This window comes from Merops nubicus, unplaced genomic scaffold (genome assembly GCF_000691845.1).
Source record: "Merops nubicus isolate BGI_N331 unplaced genomic scaffold, ASM69184v1 scaffold47573, whole genome shotgun sequence".
Taxonomy (NCBI): Eukaryota; Metazoa; Chordata; class Aves; order Coraciiformes; family Meropidae; genus Merops; species Merops nubicus.
Window position 1 is genome coordinate 16,892 of NW_008598023.1, and position 24,702 is coordinate 41,593.

A 24,702-nucleotide genomic window follows, 5' to 3' on the forward strand; every position below is an offset into this window, starting at 1 on the left:
TAAAAATAATATTGATTCTGGTAACGCATTAGATGCTTGCTACCTTACAACTCAGATGGTCCTTTGGTACTTCATAAACTCTCCTGAAATCACTGTCCAGCACCGTCTTTACTATGAGTACTCTTGTTGACTCGTGCTATTTTTCATAGCAGTAACAATATGTGGTAGCAAGTGTTTATGGGTTTGGAGACCTTGTCTGGTGGAGGGCAGCAGGTAGGCAGGCTGCTCATTTGTTACTGACAGTATGATTAGCAAGGGCTGTGGAAATGTTTATCTCAATCCTTAAATGGGGGTTGTTAATGCCTAGAATTCCCTGTGATTTAACTGCCAGCCAGCTACATTATTTCAATGTTTAGGACGTTTACTGCTCAGTTGTTAGATTTGCTGCTATTTAAAATTATGCCGGTGACTTATCACACCCCATAGCTTGGTGGAATAGACCAAAGCCTTTCTCATCACAAACCACTTCTTCCCAATAGCATTAGCAGTGTTCTGTGATAGCCTAAGCATTATAGATATAGATTGTATCTCCTATTAGACCAACTGATTTAGCTGGAAAAAAACCCATGTTGTTATGTACAGAAGCTTTTCTTTCTGGTGTGGGACAGCAAACTAGAAAAATTTGTGTTTGCTTCAGACTTGAATAAAACCTTGTATGCCCCAAAGCTCACTGTTTCTTAGTAGTCACAGCCTCTGTTTTCATATTGCAATACTGGCCTGGCTGTGATCAGGAGGTATAGCTCTTCAGAGTGTGGTCACTTAAATAGCTCAAATTTATATTAGATACTGGTGTCTGGAAGGTGGGAAACAGGCAGGATGCAATTGCATCTGCTAGTGTAGCTGAGGACCATGTAAGCATCTTGCTGGGGTATCTTTTCTTCTCTTGTATGCAAGACACAAAGAACCAGTGACTCACAAGGGTAGGAATTGATTTTAGGGACCAGGAATATTGATAACTGCTGAAATCCCATTGTCACTTCTCTCTTACATGCAGAGCTCCATGAATGCTGTCATGCTTTTATTGTCTCTGCAGTGGGTCTGAATCTATTAATGGCACTCTTTGGTTGCCTCCATTTCTTTTGTCTTGTCTCAGATGCAATGGGGCAGATCTCATTTTCTGCTCATGCACTCTCCTAACTTCCTCTGTCTGGTCTGAACACTTCACTCAGTGCCAGGTTAAAAACCTCTGCCACAGTTACTTCTTGTCCCTCTTGAGCCTGTCGCTGATTCCAAGTTAATCCTTTCCAGAATGCCTTAATAAGTTTTCTCTAATCTTAGCACGAAGCCAATCTTTGGTCAACACTAACAAATTTTTTTTTTTTCCATTTTTGTCTGGTTTCTCTGCTTTTAGTTTCCTTCACTCTAATTCTACCTGAATCAGTGACACTAACATTATTTTCCTTTTGCATTTGCAGTTTTCTGGCTTCATTACACACATTAAACTTCCTCTCCTCTTCCAGAACATGTGCTTTTCCTATCCTTTCCCATCTTTTGCTTTCCCCCTCCCTTTACACAATGGGTCCATGGGTTCATGAAACCCGTGGCTGCAATACAGCCCCAAGAGAATAAACCAGCAGCCAGTTTCCTTCTATTAATTCAGGAATAACCAAGTTTGAGTCAAGAGAGTGCAGCAAAATGCAAAAACTTCTGAAAGCTGCATGCTCTGAGAGCGAGTGCAGCTCCCAGTGGCTGTGGCATGGGCTTGAATGACTTTACAAGATCTCAGAAAGTCATATACATCAAAGAACTGTCGTAGTAGCCAGCACAATACTATTCAGCAACACGTCCACTTTCCATCAACATACCATGAATCTCCCTCCTTGCTCCCCTGGCTGACCGAAAGCCTAGCAAGTCTATGGCCCTTTTCCATAGCTTGATTTTCAATTAAGAGATAATGTCAGTGGAAGAGCACAGTTCGTCAGATAGTGTTCCCCTGCTGCTGCAGAAGGCAGAGATGTAGTAAGCAGAGGTCAACTGCTGAAAATCTATGTGCCTGGCTAAAAGATTATATAATATGTTAGGCTAATTTTACTTCATTTCATATTCACATATATTAGTGTGGCTTTTGTTATATACTTATCCTTATGTAAGTTACATCTGTTCTTTTATTCACTCATCCATGTTTGCTCTGCTTTCAGATTTATGAAACAGGCATTCCACTGAGCTCAGCAAATGATGGGCATAATAACTTATCTAAATTGCAAAGTATGTGATGCCCTTGAGGTAAACTCAGATGTGAAGGTTTTATGAAGTGTCTCACATGTGGAAGTGGAGGAAAGTGTTTATTTGCCAACTCTTGTCTCTCCTTTGGCTGCTCAAATGATAAGAGGACCTGGTGAAACTGCTATGGAAGCCTGGGGGCTAAATGGAGGACAGAAGTAGAACTATGTTAATATCTTTACAGGAGAGGTAGAGCCATACTGGTACTTGCACTTATACAGTTCTCCTCTCTTTGGATGCCAAAAGTTTTGCATTGATAGGCTCTAAACTATTTATTTAATGAAATTCCTTTCACTGTAACAATATTGTGCAACTTTACTCATGAATTTATCCTTATAAGACAGGAAAGTAATATTTTTGTTTCTCTTAGAAGACTGCAGAGAAGCAAAGGCCCCGCAGAGGGAAGCAGGACCCTTCCTGCTGTTTGTGTGTGGACCACTCTTAATGCCCCCTGCCTGTCTGTAGCTGCTATGAAGTCCTGTAATGGCCATGCAGAGTCCTAGTTCCTTGAGGTTGTCAGGGCCAGACTTTACTGCTAGTCCCACATGAGACATCACTTACATCATCGTAACTCTGTCAGCAAAGAAGCCACTCCGTAATGGCCAGACCCGGCTGTTACGGTAGTGTTCCCATCTTCTTAAGACCCAGTGGCTGGACAGAGTTTTGTGGGACTGAGCTGAATTATCAGATTAGTTCTCCATCTCTCTTGCAAGTTTCCTGTTCGTTGCTGCTGAGCCTTGTGCATCAGAGGTCACTGCTTAAACCACGGGGCTAAATCAGTCTTGTTAAAATTATAAATTCAAATGTAATTTGAATTGAGAATTGGCACTTTAAAATCCAGTACACAAAACCACATTTCTATCTCTGCTCACTTGTGAAGACTTAAAAAGAGGAGGTTTCATGCTCTTGCCCATAACATTTCCTATTGACTACTTTAGGTGGGCTTCCCATTCATAAGGGTCACCAGCAAGATCAGTCTGGGAATTTCTGACCACTATAAGGTGATGACATTTTTTTTAGGAATACTTGTTTTCTTGAAGTAGACATGGAGTCAGTCCCTTCCTTAATTGCTTGAAAGGTCTTAGACCCAGGTGTTTGTTTCCCCCAAGTGCTAATACAAGGATCGTGTTTTATCCAGGGGATTGCAAGGAAAAAGTGTTGGTAAAATCGTTGAGAATTGGGATCTTGAAGGCTGACTTGGACCATTTTTCATGCCTCTGAGGCATTCTTCAGGGATATCTAGTCCTTGAGTAAAGCCTGTGTGGGAGGATGTTTCTTAATCTCCCAAGGGAATCTAGGCTTTCCTGGGTCAGGTCTCCCTGTGGATGGAGAGTCTGTAGGCTGATAGTACTGAGAGAGGCACCTTCTGTGCAGTGACGTTCTCCTTTCTCCAGCTAATTATGAGGTTGGTTTTTTTCATTTCTTTGTATTTAAAGCTTCCAAAAATAATTAGGCCCTTTGATAAAGCAGTTCTCTTAAAAACATAAATTTGTCAGTGAATTGGATGAGCAGCACAGCACCCAAAACACTTGAAGCTACACAGACATTCCTACTTTGTCAATCCTGTAAATTCAAAATTGCCCAGATTAATTTCACACTAATTTGATAAGGCCTCCACTGTGACAAAGGGCAAAGTGTTTGGGTGTCAGGTTTTGTGCCCTTCTATGTCAGATTTTTGCTCAAATGAATTTTTAATGGCTGATTCCAGAATATGAAACTCTGCAAACAATGGTTTGTAATGGCAATTCTGACAGACTCTTTAACCATTTGGAAAATAGTCACTGCTGTAATTCTGCCACTTTAGGGAAAAATTTGGAGTGCTTTATTAGGTGCAACAACTGTTTCTATTGCAAAAGCCAGACTTCATTGGTGGGAGCGTAGCTGTCACTTTTCCAGAGTTTTGCGTTTATAGCTGGTTGTATAAACTCCTTTATGCTCTTTTTTGCTTTGCAATATATGTAAATTAATTCAATAGCAAAAATAAAAATAACTAACTTGTAACCAGACCTGTGTGAAGGTTCTTTGTAGGCTCCAGCAATCAGCATTATGTGATGAGATAAATGAGAAATACTGAATTTTTCGAAATGGTTCTAGCACAAGGGACATGTGATAATCCACACCACATCAATTTTTAATCATCAGATTTAATCCTCCTTAGTAATGTGTTAGATTTCTTTAACCTAGTGTAACATTCTTAATTAGAGCTGATTAAAAAACCACAATGACAACCAACAAAAAAAATCTGACAAAGAAACCCCCAAACTCCCTGGGTGTTTCTCACTCCTCTACTTGAAAAGAATTTTTAACCTGAGAAGATGCTGCATATGCTGAAATTAAATTTTGGAAAGAAATACAGTAGAAACAAAATACTTGATGACTTGATGATAGTTTTCATTTCTTTGTTGTGACAAAAAAAAAAAAATCTTTTTCCATATTATAAAAATTTTGAAACAAACAGTGACTCCACTTGGAAGAGGATATCTCAAATCAGATGGCTGAGTGGTCAGAAATGAAATGCAAACCTATGTTCTGAATGCAAATGAGTTTTGAAACACTAAATTTCAAAACGGCAGCGAGCAGATTTTCATGGATTCAGTAAATTTTATTCCTATTGAATTATGCACAGATTCACATGGCATAATATGGGATATCCATCCATTTTAAAATGTTAGCTTGATTTCCATTAAAGTTATACTGAAAATAAGTGTCCGGAGAAATGCATATGAAATAGTGAAATATGAATATACTGAAAGAAAATATTTTGTTTTACTGAATTTAAAATTAAATATTAGCCACTGATGAAATATGTGGAAATCTTTTTGGTACCACCACCAAACTTTTAATGAGCCTTTAATAAATATTTAGATATGTGTCCCTAGCCTAACTTTCAGCCATAATCTCTTCTCAACAGCCTCTGAACTGTGGTTGTACAGAGTTGTTAAAATTGGGCTGGATATGCAAACATCTAACTGTGGATTAAAATCCTGAGTTTTGGACAAACTTTGGAAAACTATCTTTGATATTTAAGTCTATAGTGTGAAAATGGGAAGGATGAGTGCTGGACAAGTACAGGGAATAGGCTATTTGTAAATATATAATTGACTGCATCATCTATCATATGAAGCAGGAAATATATATTTTTATATGGTTACATACTTATAATTCATATCATACATAACATTAATGCTGCAAAAGATTCTCATGTGCTCTGTAGGCTGGTGTGCGAGATTTAGAGGCTATCCTGGGCAATGTAAAAGTGGTGTGCATATTTATCCTTTGTTTTGCCTCACGAGTGTTGGAAAGAGGCTGTTAGGATTTTTTTTTGTTGTGTTGTTTTTTTTTTTCTTGGGGGGGAGGGATTTTTTTGGAGAGGTCTGTGATGTGGTTTTTTTCCCCATTAGATAATCACATGAGATTATTGATATGGATGAAGATCAACCGTAGGGGCTAAAGCAAGTAATAAATATGTATTTGTGGCTAGTGCCTGAGCTCTGACACAGTTCCAGACACACAGGTTTCAAATGGCACCTACCTTCTTTTCAACCTTTTGAACAGATAGGACTCAGGTGGACATTTAATCCCCAAGGAACAATATACTGTCCTGCCCTTTGCTGCAGGTTTTTACCTTTTGAATTTTATTCCACACACGTCGTTTACTACTTCTTCTTCCTTCAAGGGTGTCCATGGCATCTGCCATTAGTGACTGCAGCTGTGGCACCAAGATAAAAATTATCAGTGTGGAATTCACACAGAAATAACTTCTCTAAATACACAGATTAAAACCTAATTAAAAAATCATTTGTACGCTGATGATTTTATTACTCATCTTTCACACAATGAGCACTGCCACCTCATCTTTGCTTCAGCCATTACAGTGTATTATTGTGGATATACTTAACAATAGGAAAAAATCCTCTGGAAAATTTGTATTTAAGCCTATACTTTTAATGCAGTAAATGCTTAAACTTAGTAAAGGAAGACACTGGGGTTGTAAAGAACAAAGGCTCCATATTTCATCCTTTAGCTGTCTGGGATATTCTGTGCTGTACATGAATGCTTTTTAGTATTTTCTCCCAAGGCTAATGTATCATAATTTAAAGCAGCATGTAAAACCTCACAAGAGGACAACACTAAAGCTGAGATGCTTTTACTGTAGCTGGAAGTATCTAGCTCATTTTGCCTGCTTTTACTATCCTTTTTCTTTGGCAAACCCTCCCTTCCCACCATCGTTCAGCATAACAGAGCATAAAAACAAGGCTGACAATTTCTAGTGTAAACTCTAAAAAGAAGCTGTAGGAAAATACTTGCTAATAAGTCTTTATTGTTAGAGGGAAGGCTAAAATTCAGGTTAGTTGTAGAGTTGCCTCACTCCAGTACCCTTCCAGGTCAGTCATAGCATTGCCTCACCCTGCACCCTTCCCAAACACTTGGATATGTTTCAGTTGCTCTTAATTCAGCAACAGGGTCAGGTCCTGGGATCTCCTCCTGGTGTCCTCCTGGGAGCAGCCATTGGCATCAGTGTTTAGGAACAGACTGGGAAAAATGAATATTTAATACCTGTAATATTGCTGTGTTTTATTAGGTGTATTCCAAAACGTTTAGCTGGTTAAAGTGAACCCACATGGTAGTTTTTGGTGTTTCTTCCCAAATGTGTTACTCATTACAAGTAACTGGACAGTATAAGTATAAGCATTCATAGAGAAATTCTCTTCTTTTTGTACCTGGATGGGCAGTAGTTTCATATCAGTACATAAGGTGATGAAACATCAGTGTTTAGGACCATCTGAACAAGATATAAAAAAGCTGCCTTGAGATTCAAGGCGCAGATCTGTATTTCCTCAACTTTATCTTTGTGTCAAGGCTTTTGAAATTAAAATTCTTTGTCTGTGTCCCAACATTGGATCAAGGATGCAGGAATCTTCTTTTGAATCTCTAAATAAATTAATTTTGTCTGTTTTAAACCTGCTTTTTCTATGCTTGTGTGGCCAGTAGGTTGGAACTTACTGGTTCAAACATCTGATGAAAACTTTTAGCTTAAGTCATGCATCAGTATTCATGGAAAAACAAAACTGCAGATTTCTGCCTCTGATTTTAATGTAGAAAGAGTCAAGAACCTGTCAGAAATTTTCCATCACAACACTTTTATGACAGATCATCTCCTTCTATGAATCCAGAATAGACACAGCCCAGAGATTAAGAGTATTAAGGTCAGAATGGGCAAAGCACAGATCCTGTGTCAAACTAGGCAGAGGAGGAACTGGTCAGGGGAAGGGGAGGATTTCTCCATTATTTTTCTTGGAATGACTCTCTGATGAACTAGTTGAACAGCACCCGCTGGGGCAGGGACCAGGACATGGGTCTGTCACCCCTAAGGGGCCACTCCAATAGCCCAACCAGGCTGAAGATTTTACTGCTTTAGGCAAGAAATGAAAACAAGAAACCTTTCCAATTAATGTTTTACTAATACATACCAGTGAAAAGTGCCCAGTGTGTGCTCTGGTTTTAATTTTCATAACCCCGAATGTTTCATCAGCTCTGCTGGCAGACAAAATATGCGTGCCAAAAGAGCAGGCAGCTGGCAAATGACAGTTGTTCTCCCAAAGCTGGTCTTTTTTGGAAAATCCCTTCCAAGAAAAAAAATGCTGCTTTTTATAAAAAATCTTGTACTCATTTGATTTTTAAATTGAAATATATTTCTGCTTTTTTTTAACAAGCTTTCATCTTGATTTATGAGGTACAAATACAGTGACATTGAAATCATAAACCTTGGAAAGATTTTTCTTCAGGGTTTTTCCCCACTTATATTCAACTGTTCAAGCAAACTGAAATCTTTATTTTCCCAAGGTCTATGAATAAATACTGATCTAAGAAGGCCTCAGCTGAGGTTGTCTGTGCCATAGATTAGGGCTCTATTTAGTTACAGGAAGACATTTACACAGAAGAGTTTATAACTGAAATGCCTTTGGGATCCTTGCTGTATCAGTGCAAATTGCACTATTATAAATTCAGTGTGTTTTAAACTTTATACAACTTATACTGTATGTGATAATAAACATTTGGCATCCTTAGCGTTTTTCTAATTCACAGTTTAACTGCCTTGCTTGGTCATAAAGTCTTATCTCAGTTTTACCAATGTAAACTCAGACCTCACAGGAATTACTTTAAATTTTTATTAGTATAAGTGAGATTAGAATTTGGCCAGCTCAGTTTTCTTCACGGAAAAATTTAGATATCTCTTCAAAATGCTGCTGAAGAGTTAGAAGCACATGGAGTCTGCATGAGTGCTGAGATTCTGACCCCATGGACATGGAGGGCTGCCTCAGTAGCATCAACTGAGAGCTGCTCGATCACACCAGTACAGCCCAATCCTGCAAGTCTTTCATATTGCCTAGATCCCAGTGAAATGAGGAGGATGACACGAAGGCTGAGCAAGTGAGGATCTTTTGCTCATTCCCTGGGCAATTTGGGTGTGCAGAGCCAGTGATGGGCAGCAATGTTCTGTGCTTGAGGCAGTTGTGATGTGGTAGGGAAATGGTCCCTATTGGCATAAAGAAGCCTGTGCCATGTGGGCTGGTGCCACCAGGAAAGGTAAAGCCCATTAATCACTCTCTGGTGAAGTCACTCTGCAAGTTCTTGCTTGCAGTCATGTGCCTTAACACTGTGGTACTAAAATATTCTAGCTACAAAGCATCTGAGCCTCTGTTTGCACACAGACTGAAGATATATTTTACAGCAGGATGACAGGACAAAGGAAAATAAATGAATGCTGAATTAATACATTTTAATGCTCTGGACAGGGTAGCTGCTAGAGGTTTTGTGCCTTTATTCTTTTAAAAAACATCTTGAGCTCAGTAAACAAAGGATATCTGTTTTATTGAAAGATTTACAATCTGTCACTTAAATCTCCTAGCACAGACCCTTCCTCTGCCCAGTCCTACCCCTAAGAAACTGAAGACTTTTGTCTTGGATGGCCCAGAGCTTCCCCAGAAAAGCTTTCCATGGAGGTTAGACTCATGATTACTACGTGACAAGATACTGGCAACAGTGTCATAGCCTGTGCCTAACGTGTGATGTACTGAAAATATTGTACCCTGGAGAAAAACCTACCACTGAAATATGTACCAATAACTCAAGACCCTTTAGCCAGCCTTGAAATGTGGACCCGCTGAAGTTTAATACCAGAAAACGTGCATCCAAAGGAGAATGTCTTTTAATAACAGTTCCTTTGCAATGTTGTTTGCCCTTATCTTGAGCCCAGACCTCAAAGTCTGGCAACCACCTCCTGCAGTTGCAGGCCGCTGCTCATCTTCCCTAAAGCAAGCTGCTCTGAAGCTTTAATTCTATAGAGCTTAGGAGCTTTGCAGGACTGCAAACAAATGTCAAGGGAGTAGCTTTGGAAAAACCAAGAATTTTTAGAGAGCCGAAGTTGGATCTTCAAAATTTGATTGCATTTAAATGTGGGGACCGTGGAGGGACTTTTTTTTTTTTTCCTAGATTGAAATGCTTAAAATTTGCACATATGTGAGCTTCCTCCATCCCCCCTCAGAAAACCCAACAGCATTGTGGAAGAATATCCATATAGGTCTTTCTGATTGCAGCTTATTCATATACTCTCAAGCTATTAATGACTCCAGTCTTGCAACAGCTCTGCTTGCATCACTGCCCTCATTTTACAAAGAGAAAACAAAAGCATAGCAGGTAGGTAGGTTGATTCAGAGACAGGGAGCAAGTCATAGATGGAGCCAGGAAGGAATATCTTTTCTCTCCTTTCCCCTCTCCTCAGCTTTAACTAGATTCGTTCTGTTTTGCTGCAGGTGGTTTCTGATGTGAGATATCTTAATGTAGCATGATCTGAATAATTGCAATCATTTTCCCAGGCTGATTTGGGGAGGTCTGGGGGAAAAGAAGAGGTTTTAAAAATATGCCTACAAATGAGTCATGCTGGTTCTATGAAAGTCATCCTTGCAGGTGATTAGCACCTCCTCTGACAAAGCACTGCAGTAGGATTTTAAAGCTACTTCAGGTCCACACACTGGAAAACCACCTCTCAGAGCAAACTGCCGCACAGTGTTCTGCCCCAGCCCTTCCCCGCCTGGCTCCCTGCCTCCGAAGGCCAAAACAGGTATTAGAAATAAATACTTACCAGTTTGGCATCCTGCTGACTGACATCCTGCAGGTAGGGAACGGTTGCTAGCTCAGCCATCGCTTGATTAATCACTTGGGACTGTTCCTCAGCTCTCTCCAGGCAGCCAAGGAGGCTGGCGTAGTGCAGCTTCTCTATCCCACGTGCACACGGGCAGCGGTCGTCCTGTTCCCTCAGCAAAAGCACGCCAGTTAGGCAAGTCTCACAGAAAACACACTTATCCTTTGAGTCCTAAGCCTTGAGGTTTATTATCATCTATATTTGTATATATAGTAATGCTGTAAGCAATATGGCATCCAGCACCTTTAAGATAATGCTGCTGACAATCTTTGGAGAGGAAGAAAAAAATACTTTCTTGGCACAATCTCTGTAGTAATACTAGACAAATAAATACGTATTCATAATATATGTGAAGGGGGGACAGCAGATACCAAACATAAATGCAATTTTCTCATTTGGAAATGTTTTTTCCATAATCCTTTCTGTTAAATATTACCTGACTCTTACAGATTGCTTTTAAAGTTTCAGTGAAAGAGGGTGAGGAAACGGTGTAGTGTGTCAGCTTGTGCTTTGTTTGCAGACTAGGCAAACCTATTGTTTTCAAATATATAACCTTGAGGGACTGAAACCTGTGGTGGTAGTCTCTGATCCTCCAGGCAGCTAGGCACGTGGTAAATTTCAAGCATGTTGAACACAGAAACTCAGCCAAGTGCTTGCATAAAATCTCAGCACCTGCTGAAGTGTTTGATAGATGGCAGCCTCACCATCGTATTTTCAAAAGTATTCTGATGCCAAAAATGCAAATAAGCACCCTACTGAGATTTTCAAAAGCAATTTGGCCTAGATTCCCAATAAGATGTAGCCATTGCATATCTGAATGCTCAGCCCTTCGGAGTGAAATTCCCATTCATCTAATCAGGGTTTTGAATGTATCTAAGTGCCAAAAATTCCAAGAACTGGCATCAGTTTTCGAAACCACTTCCAGTATTTTTAGCAGACCTTTGTTCTGGCAGTGACATGTGGTGACATGTCGATGCTGCTGTGTTCAGACACTTCCAGGTAGGTGATTCTAGGTCCAATTGTATATTGAGCAGGGTGAAAGGAAAGATTTGAATGACACTTGCTTTTCAATAAATGGTGTCCCATTTTTAAAATTAACTTGTCTTGGCAAAGAATCTTGGTAATTTGGTTTGATCTGGGTTTTGTAGAAATTTGCACTAGGCAAGCATCAAGTGTTATCAGAATGACTAGAATGATGTAGTTCTTGTACCAAGTCTAAGAATTGAACAATGCTGACCTTGCTTTCTATACAACTCACGAGAAGAATAATGGAGGAAAGCTTAGTTTTCTTTTAACTCTAGAAAAATGCAAATTAACCTGGTATAGTTGTAAAATAATATGAAAGAAAACACCATGCACTAGCCATGGGAGGGATGAAGCTTCAGGTACAAAAGCAAATGAAAAAAGACCGAGCTGAGTCAACTGGTGTTTCCATTAGCTGAGGGAAAGAATCAAGCATTGCACAGAGAAAAGGAGTTCTGGTCAGCAGTTCTCTGGAGTATTGCAGATACTCCAGTCAGCTGTGTTTGGAGAGGTTAATTTAAACCCCAACATCATGGAGCAGAGAAGCCAGCACGGTAGGAGATACCTCTTTTGAGAGAAGTGTGGTTTGATTAGTCTATTAATGAAAATGCCAGGAGCTTACTATTATTCTCAATAAACATAAAGCAGGGCTAAATTCCACAGAGAGCAAACAAGTGAAAAGGGAAGGAGAGATAAAAGACAATGATAACAGAAGGGCCATTGTCTATAAATAGGTACAAAAAAGACCAAGGCAGCCATTAAGCTTCTTACAATGCAGGTTGAAGGTCTGCAGTGTGTTTCACCAGGAGTAGAAGGGCCAGAAAACCTAACTAGTTCTAAGATAGATTTTACTCAAGTTATGGATAGGATATCAGGTTGCACAACTGTGTATAAGAGTAGTGATTTGACTTGAGGAGCCAGGAGAGCTCTTACAGGCCTACCTCCTTATGAACCTCTGTTGACCCACCTCTAAGAAGGGAGACCAGGGCAACCCTTTTGCAAACGATTTTTATCACTTCAAGACTAATTTTCTGAGGACCTGACTTCGTATCATTAGGAGACACCATCAAGAAAACAGATTTCTTGTTATCTCTGATGTGTGATGATTTAAGTCTGACACAGTCTAGGCAGTGTAGCACTACAGCAAGGAGGGAAATGGACGCCCCTCTCCACCTGATCATCTGTGTTTGAAGGCCAGAGAGCTGTTGTCCCCAGGTAGAGCTGTGTGCATTAAAATAAGGAGAAGCAATCAGTTAATGAAAGAGAAAGAGAGCTCTTATCAACGTGAAATACTCTCACAATGTTTTAGATGCAGCAAAAGGTTTTCCCCTGCTATTCCTGCTATTCTTGAAATCAGCCCAAAACCTTTTTGCGTAAGCACTAAGAAATGAGTATATTGAGTCATCAGCTAAGAATGCAGGTAAAAATCCTTTCCCATCACGCTGTGTCTGTTGGGGGCTTCTCCAATGATTAAGAAAGTAAAGGCAAAAGGAAATTAATTTTTTCTCTGCTTGACTCTCCAGACAAATATGAAAGCATGCCATGTATCTATGGGAAACAAATTGGGCATCTGTGCCAACATGCACTGTGGACATAGCAATGTTATTTAAGTTTATAGCAGGCTGGAAGTAAATAAATAAATAACTGGCAGCATTGTGGTGTGTGGTTTGGTTTTTTTGTTTGTTTGTTTGTTTTTTAAGGGATTAGAAGAGGTTGAACGTTGTTGGAGGTGATGTTTCAGTGACAATGAAAAATGCAGAAAGAGAAAGTAAATAGCTGCTGCTGACAGGAGAGAAAATTCTACAGGGAGCTGAACCACATGATGAGAATTACATGAACTATAGCAGAATTCAAGGGGCTACTAAGCTGCAGTAAAAAACATAATAAAGTGGGCAAGCAATCAGATGGAGATGAAACAAACTCAGGTAGGCACAGTGGAGGCTAAGTAAAAAGCAAACTTGAATGGAGACTTCAGTGGCAAAGAGGCCTTTAACAAAGAGAACAAGTACACATTTAAGGAAACAAGTAGCAAAGAAACAAGCAAATGCAGTATATGGAGTCACAGCTGCATACTAGTTAGAAATGTAGTAATGTGTTAAGACAATATGTGATTAAATTATAATACAGTTACTTTCTGCATGGGTCTCACCCCTATTGTCTGGTATTCTAAGGAGAATTTAACAGTAAAAGTGAAAATGAGTAACAGATGAATTTTCTCTTGAGGACTTTGTTCATAATGGGCAGTCTTGCCTGATGCAGGAGTCCTCCCCAGAAAAGGTTTCAGTGCACAAATTCCCTTTAAAATAAAGAGGGAAAAAAAAAAAAAAGGAGGAAAAAAAGGGTCTGGATGCCTGAGGACCAGCCCTGTGACACCCTCATTCCTCTGACCCGGGATGAAAAAGCACCTACAAAAAGCAGATTGGCTTGTTCTGGATGGAGCTTACTTGTTATTGCTAAATACCCAGAATTAACAACAAGAGCAAAGACAGGACAGGCTTTCACTTGAAAAAGGAGCTGAAGAGCATGTGAGAGGAGTGAATCATGTGCCCTTTCATGTACTGAGAATTTTGGGATGATACCCCCACCTCTTGTGTTCCTCTATAATCAAAGGAGGAGTCATGCCTTATGCCACTGCTATTTAGAAATAAAGTTTAATTGCTGTGTGCTAAAGAAAAAGAAAAGCTGGTCAGCTTGGATTTAAAGCAGAATCTGTCATATCCAATATGTGTGGCATGTTTAACTGTCATATTTAAGAACACTACTCTGCAAAAGTCTGGAATGTCCCCCAGTAGTTCTTCTGTTCTATTGTGGAACCTTTACCACTATTTTTCAGCTCAAAATCTGAATGAAGTTATGCCTTGCAAGCAGCTCTGTAGTGTATTGCAATAACAAACAGAAAAAATCCATCATAGTGTTTCTTTAATGCCCTTGGTATCCTCCAGAAAATGTGGATGCTGAAATCTGTATGTAGCAAACTCTGTCCCTCCACATAAAAAATAGACAAGAAAGCAGTGAAATCTGTAAATGTACACATCATGCTGTGAATCATATGGTAGGTTTTGTTCACCTTTATAATATGAGCAGTCTAACAAGCCTCTCTGGCCACTGTTTCTCCCGTTAAGTAGCATCATGTGCCATCAACGTGGGACTACAGCAGAAGAAAGGCAAACTTGGTGTGTAGAAGGCCAGTGAAATCACTCAATAGAATAACCACTTGTGCATGCTGGTAATCTTAACTGGAATGTCAGTAGATGGAAGTCTGACTGATATACTTTTTTTTTTTTTTTTTTTAAGGCAAATAAAATAACCTCTGTGTCATGGTGTGTATGTCTGGGTAGTTGAGGTTTGTGGCATTTCCTTACCAGCAACAGATGATGCTGTGCAGGGACCAGACTGTGACATTCTTTCTCAAATGCTTCTTGCTTTACAATACACAAATGTCCCTTGATTTAAATGGGACTGGATGCTCTTTATGAAGAAGAGGAGGTACAGTAGAAAATATTCTGCCTTTTTAACCTTTAACTTCACGTTTTACCAACAGGGGTGCGTGTATAAACCATATAATTAAATAATTAAGTAAAAAAATGTAAATATAAAAATATAATTGTGTAGCTGAAAAACTATGCATATAATGGTAATACTCCATACTTTCTGCAATAATGTACACAGTCTTTTAGCACAGTGGCTTTTGATTAGTACAAAAGGTCAAAAATGGCAGCACTGATATTAAGTGTTGCCAGGGCTTATAAGCTCTGCTTTAGCACTGAGATGTTTTTCTCGAAAAAGAAAAAATCATCTGATTAGGACAAGCATTTGAGTTGTATGCTTGCATCTTTCATGAAGAAGATGGCAGAAAGGAATGTTTGTTATACCCAGAAACAAATATATTCTTTTAGCTTTTCAAAGTAAGCTGTACAGCTAGAGTCTGTATCCGAAGTTTGCCATGCAGAAGTTTTTAATTTAATTTGTGTGTCATGGAAATACAATGGAATCATATTTCCAGCTTGAAGAAAATTTTGGAACACTTTCAAGGAAGCAAAAGTGGCCAAATCTCTGCCAGGGCCATAAAGAGGTTTTAATCAGTAGCAGAGCAGTTCTGGCTCCATGCCTATCTGTATTATCAGGTATAATTGGCTTTGTCATTTGCTCCTTGGGTCAGAGGTTCTGTCTTGCCTGGATCATTCAACGCGGTGAAAACTGAAGTGAATGTGCTTCCATGGATAACAGATGTGGAATTGGCAGCTCTCTGTTCTAACTCAGTGATAATTTCTTCTACCTTGGGGCTTTCCTCCTCTCCATTAAAGCTCCCGTACTGACTCCGTGGTGGCTGGTTATAGATCTGTAGGACCGTGGTTCAGACCTGTTCTCCCGTTCTTGCTGCTGCAGGAGGTGGCACTGGGATAGACCTTGCCTGAACCATGGGAAGCTGTGCTGACCTCCTTGGAAAAAAAAAGGCAAGTTTGCTGCTGACTTCAGTGGTGCTGGGATTTCACTGTGTTTTTGGGAGCTCTGTTCTGTTTCAGTAAGAATACTTAAATGTATGAGGTAAGGTCTAGACCTGGTGGGAAATATTACTGTGTAGGAGCAGTGTAAATTCATACAGCTAGTACTGGCCTGAGCAATCCTAACACCACTCTGCTCTCATCTCTTACTTGACGAGTTTGTTTACTTTTCCTTATACCTTGGATAACAGATATCTCTGCTTGAACCATGTGATCTTGTTCCTCCGAGTTCATTTACAGAATTGGGTAGTTATGGGGAATCCAAAAGATAGCCGATTTCAAGGTCTTTTCTCTTCCTTATACTCTTTAGAGACTGAATAACTGGAATAGAAGAATCTCACCTCTAAAAGACTTATGTTATACCCAAAGAGAGAGTTGTGGGGTCAAATTTTTTTTTAAAAAAAAACTTGGAGTTTTGCTGGTGCTTTCAGAAAGGCCAGGGGTTTATGCTGCATCCAGTACCCAACCCACTATCTGTTTATACTGCTAGCTTCTTAAATGTTTGAAGGGTGATGCACACAACAATAGCAGAGGCTTCACTCTCCCAAAGATGCCACTTCTATTAGTCTGCACATCAGTAACTTGGGCTGTTGGTCATCCAAAGCCAACAGCACCTGGCTTCAGGAAAGAAGGGGAAAGAAACAGCTGTTTGCTTTGGGGATGTCTGCCCTCAGCCTGCTCCACCTGCCTCATGTGGATGCAGAGGCTTTACGAGCACCCATCTTGGTGAAGCACTAAGCACCTTTACCTCCCACTAAGCGTGTGAGTTCAAGCACTTACTGTTGTTTCAGCAGCCGCTCTTTGGGAGTAAAGGAGATACAGCTTCCCCAAATATCCAGCTAATGTTTCTCCCTTGCTAGGGGTTGCTAAGTAGCAGTTTTTTGTCAACCTCCTATCTGGTATCAAAACCTAAGAATATAAATCCTGTGATTTGCTAAGACACCTCTGATGAGGAAATGGCTCTGATTCCTTCCACACACAGAAATCTGAAAAATTGTTATTGCTAGGGGAAAAGTGTTAACATTAGCATTTACAGTCTGGGGGGGAGAGGCTTCTTCCACTTATTTTGAGGAGAATAATTTAAGAATTGCATTAAAACAGTCTAGTCTACATGCAAATTTGATTTTTGACCTTTTGTGCTAATCAAAAGCCACAGTGCTAAAAAACTGTGTACATTATTGCAGAAAGTATGGACTAGAATTAACTAATATACCTTCAATATGGTTGCAACAGATTTGAAGGTTATTTCACATACTTCACCACACAGTGATCAGGATCTAAATCACTAGAAATGCTTCAAAGAGTGATTATTAACTCTTGTTGGAGATCCTGGTGATATGTGTAGTATGCTATGGGTATTAAATATAGTGAGTTGTTTCGGTGGTTATGTGAAGTAGGGTTATAATATAATAGGCAATAAAGATTTGAGAAAATTGCACACAAAGCGATTTTGAATAAACTGGGTACATTGTTAAATAATTAGGGCTACTTTTAAAAAGTATTTAAAAGCTATTAGAACTCTGTGCCTAATGCACTTCACTGAGCACTTCTGGACACAGGAGGAGCATGTGCAGAATGAACTACCCACCAAAAAAGCACACGTCGTTCACACGTGCACAGACTTCTACTGCCATACACCTACACACACCAGAAAGTGCATTTTATACTCACAACTAATTTGGTGCTTCTTATAATATCAATTACTGGCACAATCCTTTTCCCAGTGTTATTCCAATATCTTTCTGCATCTTGCTTTGTGAGAGGACTGAAAGGTGTTTTCCGGTCTAGGAAATGAAATCACACAATCAAAGACTGTGTTTATGAATAAACATTTTCCATAGAGGCTCTAGCAAGATGATTGGTAAACTGGAGGGGGAGAGCAGGATGGGGAGAGCTGCCTGGATAGTCAGGGCTGCCAGTACAGAAAAATGAGTTCTGAGAAACCCCCACCATGGGGGTCACCCCTGAGCTACCCTACCTAATAAGCAAGTCGGCATACCTGGAAAGATTGGCAGTGTTCTCCTTGACCACCTTTCCAAGATTTTTCCAATATGTTTGTTTCTGAAACCCAGAGTCAGTGAGTACTTCTGAGGAGGATGAGATGGCCACTTAGTTGTCTGTGGCAAGATGTGATATCCATGAGGATCTGGAATAGGAAAATGAAAAGAATTTCCACTGTCACACTTCTTTTCAATTGTAAGAGAAGTTACTTTTTTTTTTTTTTTTTTTTTTTTTTTAGGAAAAAAAAAAAGGAAGTCTAAGAAGGAGTGAAATGTAAACCAGTAAACCAGCAAGTTTGCCAAAACAAAGGTGACCAAACCACCCCACCCAGCAGTAACTGGGTTTTGGAATTCCAGACTGTGCTACCTTTTGCATCAAGAGCTTAAATTTTGCTGGTGCATAAGACAAAAAAATGTTCTTTCTATTTATGTACTTTTCAGTGCTGATCATCCAAAGCATTAATAACTCAGCGCTTCAGTAACATCACATCCTGATCTTTCAACTGCAAAAGAAGCTGTTTTGCTGTTCCCTGAATCTGTGTGGTTTGATTTCCTACAGTTTTGTGCTTTTGCCATCACCACCCCCATAACCCCAGGCTTCCAGCATGTCCTTCCTGACCCACCCAGCTGGTGTGTGACAGCCTGTGCTGTGGCTTGTCCAGAGTTTGTGACTGCTGCTGCCAAAAAAACCTGTGTATCAGCTGGGGTGGTTTGCCCTGACCTCGGCAAGGACAGATGCTCAGAGCAATGGTATAAACCACCTTTGCTTAGGGAACCAGACCAGTCCTTTCCTCCCTCCCCTTCCCCTGCAAAAAATAAACCTAGATTGAATGTCAGTGTCACTTTTCACAAAGGAGTGCTCTGTTTTCAGCGAGCTCTGCTTTTAAGGTGCCAGGCTGTGTGATCACAGTGACAAATGGAGAACCCTGCTCAGAGCTCTCCGGACTTACCCCCGTATAAATCAAAGCGAGTGGACCTGATATTTCCCTTGCAGCATATTCTGCTGCTGATGGATTCTCAGTTTCACCACAAACTGCATTGTGCACACGGATTTAAATGTGTATCTACTCCTTTTCCTTGGCAGTAAGGAAAACTTTGAAATCAATTCAGTCCTTATACTCTGGTAGAATTTGGGCCAAATTGGATGGATGATTGTGACAGAAGAGGATGGTTATTTAAAAAAAACATGTTCGTGAGATGTCTGGTATTTCACACCCACTGCTAAAATGGGGATTAGCTCATATTTTTAATTACACCTATGTGAGATACAGACCTGCAGGTTGAATGCTCAGTGGTACCAAACTGATGAAGCTGTTGCTTGTGATGGCTGTGGGTTTTTTTGTTGTTGTGTTGGTCTTTTTAGTGTTGTGTGTGTTTTTTTTTTTTTTTTGGTGGTGGTGGTTTTTTTTTGTGTGTGTGTGTGGGGGGGGGGTTGTTTGTTTGTTTGGTTTGTTGTTGAGGTTTTGTGGGTTTGGGTTTTGGTTTTTTTTTGTGGGCAGTGTGATTTTTAGGTCAGATCTGAACAGATAAGCTAAGAAACCCCTACTGCTTTGGTTGACTTCACCTAACACAACTGTTATCTCAGCATCAAGTCTAGGAAAAGGAGCCACATCTGCTCTGTCTGAGAGGGTTTCCAGGACAGAAAGGAGGGAGGTGTAGATAGGTCCTGCTTGCATGAGACCTCTCACACTGTACTCTCAAACCCCGATACCCATGTTGATTTTTCTTGGCTATGTAGTCCATTTAATTCCTAGGAACTTCTATGATCCCAGAACCTGCATTTGGAGAAACTTGTGTAAACTTCAAACAATAATTTTAACTGATAGATTTTTGTAAACAAACACATTTGAGGGCAGAACTGGCTCTATTCAATCTGTTCTCTAATTGATTAAAGTATGATACGACTGAGATCTTTTACCCCCCTTTATTTCCTTCTTCATTTTCCTTATTGGGAGGCGTAAGAAGATAACTGGTGATACTTTCAGAGTCGTTCAATGATTTATAAATGCAAACTGAGTTTCAGTGCAAAACTTGCACAGTTTTGCTGCTTATGTGATCCTGAAAGTCTCACCTTTGCCTTAAGTTGAGGGGTTTATATAAAGGATGAATTTATCTTTTTAAAAATCAGATTCAGGGAGTTTTATTTTAGCTGCTTTTAATGCCAATGCTTTTCTCCTAGGAAATTCTCCACAAAGTCACATCAGCAAGTAAATTGTAGACAGGGATTTTACAAGCTCCATGACAGGCAAGTCCGCATTTTCCCTTTTTGAATAACTCCAAAGTTACTGCTAGAAACTGTAACCTCAAATCCAATACATGGGTTGTCTGCAACTAGCAAAACATGGCCTAGTTTTATCCTGGTTTCCTAAAGCAAACCAAAAATGAACAAAGCAAGTTTACTTGTGTTAAAAATTTGAAGTTTCGTGGTAAACATTTGGTTTCCTAATTTGTATTTGTGTTGTTAGAATAGATTTTCTTTTTGTCCCCAAGGAGAGAATGTGTATCCTTTTGGAAACCATTTTTATTTGCACAGTGCTGGTGCCCAGCAAAGGTGCAAGGACTAAAGACTAAGCATGAGTTCACTGTCTCTGACCTGGGTGTAACTCCTGCAGGGAGCAGGCAGTACCTCAGCCTTTCCAGCCAACCTGCTGGAAGTGGCAATGAGGGGTGAGCTACACATCTAGTTTACGTGACGAAGACGGACGCTTTCCAGAATTTGACTTGAGAAATGTATTTTTCTCTTTGTTTCTCAATCACCAACTCAAAGCCAAGCATTATCAGAGTCAACTGTGTTCCAGGTCACCAGGTTAACCATAGTAAGAAATGCCTTTTATCCCTCTGCCTCTCTTTTGACAATATGTCATGCTCATTCCTCTTGAAATAAGGCTGTGGTCACTAGAATTTCACCATCTGTTTACTCCAGGAGATGCTATTTGAGTTCACTCTCCCAGAAGATGTCAACAAGCTCTTCAAAGCCCTTGTTCACTCTGGATCATACATGTTTTCAACAGGCTAAAGGAAACCTAGCTGTTAATTCCTGTCCTTGCAGCCGAGATGCTCTCAAAATTGCAGCTGAGATGCTCTCAAAGTTGGTGGTCAATCCATTAGTGCTTGTAGAAGGGCGGATAGTTTTGTAAAGCAAGACCCTGCTGCAGGGATGACCACTGGTGACCGAGGGAAATCCACAGAGATGGGAGTGAACATTGGTCTTGCTGTCACCACAACACAATGTAAATCTTACCTCTGAACAAAAGACTAGTTGCAATAATGAAATTCAATAATGGATATATGGGATTCATGGATAAAAATCATCTTAATGGGGTTTTGCAGTGTAAAGTCTGTACTTCTCCTGAGTACCGTTTCAATTACCTAAATCATGTCTAATTATAAAGCAAATCTCAAAAGTTAATTTTCCTCCTCAGAAGTTTAGAAAAATCTGGAGCTCAAGCTCCACATTCTTTCAAACTCTTTTTAAGTCAGCCACACATACACAAACAGTATACAGTGCTTCAGAGCACGTGAAATCTGCTATTACCTGTATATATGTACTCCACGTAATCAGGGTGGTATTTTGCAAACATGCTCTTTATCTTGTTTATTTTCTCAGCCTTGACTTCTGTCACAAGTGGTGTGTACATAACCGAAAAAGATACCTCTGCAGTGATGGCTTCTTCAATCATAGCCTAAAAAAGGCAATAAAATGATACATTTCATGTCGGTTAATGGCTAGTTAAAAAAAAAAAAATAAAAAAAGAAAAATAATTACTTTCACAGATGATATTTTCCCTTTAATAATTGCACAGTCAGGCAAAGATAACATATTTTGGTCTTGAATATTAATTAGAGGGGAATTTAAATTAGTTCCAGAAAACACTGCCTATCTATACTCAGAAAATCAATTTAATGGAGAAAGAACATTTGTAAACAGTTTTCAATGCAGCAAGCCTAAGTCTTCAATGAGGGGAAAAGTATTAGATAAATTATCTTTGAGATGAAAAGAAAAAGAGATTCCATGCTCGCTGAAGGTCACATCTTTCATCTGCGGGTTTTATTCAGTCCTTGGGAGCTGGTTAAACAATACTAAGCATTCATATTACCCTTTGGGTTGGCATGAATCAGACACTGTGCCTACACGGAATATTAGTCTTAAAATATTGCATTTAAACACCATTTGCATTAAGAGTAAAATTCACTCCTGTGCAGAGGGCAACATGAAGCTTATGGACCTTGCAATCCCTTAAAAATGACTCCAGTGATGCATTGTGCTGGTCTTGGGCAGAGAGGTGGATTTCACACTCAGTGGACCCCAATGAACTGGTGCTGGAACTGCCAGGAAACAGCCTTGCTCGGTCCGGGCAAGGAAGGCTGGGATTCAGCTCCTCCTGGGTTGGGGTTGGGGTAAGACCACGTTCAGCACTGCTTCGACTGCATCTGCTGCTAAACAAGAACTTGTCTTCCTGACATGGGCAGTCCTTTCTGGAAACTGGGGGAACTGCAAAACTTCATTAATGTGTCTTGGCAAAAGTGTAGGAGTGTTTAATAGTGACAATACTAACACAAAGCTAATAGAGGTGGTCAGAAGAGCATGAGAAGAAAGGACATATATATTTTTTTAACAAGGTGTATGAACCTCCCAGATGCACTGAAGAGACTCACAGAAGGTATCATTATGGGACTAGCTTGGTGTTTTATTGACAAGTCCATACTTTTGTTCTCCAGTCTATCCTCCACCTATGTAAAATTATCCGAGACACAGTGTGCCTCTGTGAGGCATTTGTTTAGCTGACAACTATTCCCACCAACCCTGAATGGAAGGCTGAGAGTGCCAATTATTTAAGTATCTATGTCCTTCTCTTTAATGGCTTTAGACAATGGGTCCTCTGATATGGTCTTAGGCCAGTTTATTTCCATACACTTTATTGGTATGGGCTTTGCAGAAATATTATAGAAATGCTTTAATTGTTTTGAGCAGATATTGTGATAGGTTCCCGTATGTGCACCCTGAGTGCTCTTACAATGAATACTCTGCCTAGATGTTGAGGGCATCACTGGGGATTTATTTACGTTTTAGATTATCCAGCCCATTATCCTGTGTTACTGGAATGGGAGCAGTCTGGAGTGGGCAGTATTTAACCCTGGAAAATTAACAAGCTTCAAATGTATGTAATAGTACCACGACCACGTGGGGCAGTAATAAATTTTCTCCCTGGTGAAGAGGAGTTCCAGCTTTCCACGGGCACAGCCATGTAATCCATGGTTCATGACACAAATTGGGAGGTATCAGACCAGAAAATAGCAAGTGTGTCCTCCTGCCAAGAGCTTGAGGGCCCATGAATGGATCTGCGCCTGCTCCTCCCTGAGGGAACACTTACCAGCCTACACTGATTTATAGGCAAGTGATTTTAGGTTTTCCCATTTCTATGGACTTTAATTATTTTGTTGTTCAGGGCCCCTAGAGGATCAGTAGCAAAACCATGGTACCAACCTAGCTTTCCAAGGAACATTTTAAAAAAGCAGAGCCCTGTTTGTTCAAGTTTTACTGAATTTCATGTGTAAATACAGGCACAGAATTAGGTCAGCATTTTGTGTGAGATGTTGGGTATTTTGCTTATTTTTTATGGTTTGGCAGCCATTTCCTAATCTGGATTAATGTGAGCATGTGAATGTGCTTTTGTGTGCACTGATACACTTCAGATTTAACACACAGAATGAGGCAGTGAGATGAAAATGTGAGTGGCTGGACTAGACAAGCTCTGTGCTCTGCCTGCAAAGTTCACTTTTGGCTTTATCAGCCTCAAGAACAGCTCAAAGTCACCCCTATAATATCTCTGCATTGCCATGTACCCATGGCTACTCTGCACAGCATGCAAATAGTGACTAGCTCAGAGGGCAATAATGGCAAAATGTCAGCCAACGGGGAAAATAATAGATCTGTCGGTTCTGGTCAATACTGTTACTGAAGGTATTATTATTACCCAAGAGCATTTTTTTTTCCCCCAAGCTACTGACCGTGGACATAGATGCTGTTTGTTTTATTATCCTCTTGGATTTTTATGGGGTAAAGTCCTTAAGGATATAAAGCCTCAGCCCATAAAAACTTTCGAGGAGAAAACTTTATACGATGAAATCCCCAAGGATTTCTCTGCTTAAACCTTTATGCACTGAAGTCCATACCCATGGATGAGTATCTGGCAACACGTCCAGGAAGCAAACGTGCCTACAGAACATCATCTTTTGTGCTGAACACCGTGCAGATACCCAAGATATAGTCACACTATGGGGAGGATTGCAAGGGCTCCAATGGTCTTTCAAGAGAGTTCTAGAAAGGACAGGACTATAGGTTTGGTTTGGTCTGGTTTGGTTTTCTTTTGTTTTCCCCCCATTTGCAGGTTTTTTGGTGTCTTTGCTTCTGAAAGGCCCTTTCTGCAATGTCCTCTCATACGTATCAGGGAGGATGTTGCTGAGTACATTGCTATTCTGACCTTAAAAGTGGAAGAAATGTCAGGCTCTTTCAGGAGTATGGAGGTAGCTGCTAAACTGATACAGACAATAAAGAAACATTATTTTAAAAAAATTTTTTTTGCATATCTTGCAAGTGAGCTCAGCAATGTTCTCTCTTCACATGGTGCTACACTCCAGCCTTCAATTCCAGCAGAGCTAGATAAAGTGAAATCATTGAGATGACCTTAAACTGTATGAAAGTGCTCCTGTAGCAATGTACAATAATGCAAGGGCTGTGACTGACATGAGTCCA

General features: G+C 40.0%; 1 protein-coding gene across 1 annotated transcript in view; it reads right to left on the minus strand.

The window, feature by feature from the left end:
- Positions 1–24,702, minus strand: part of SPATA16 (spermatogenesis associated 16) — a gene marked incomplete at its 5' end in the record, with an annotated part of 64,841 nt that overhangs the window by 6,714 nt on the left and 33,425 nt on the right. Inside the window, 5 exon segments of the mRNA XM_008936878.1 lie at positions 5,846–5,929; positions 10,364–10,528; positions 17,620–17,732; positions 17,948–18,094; positions 21,484–21,631. Coding sequence (XP_008935126.1) covers positions 5,846–5,929; positions 10,364–10,528; positions 17,620–17,732; positions 17,948–18,094; positions 21,484–21,631 — 657 coding nt within the window.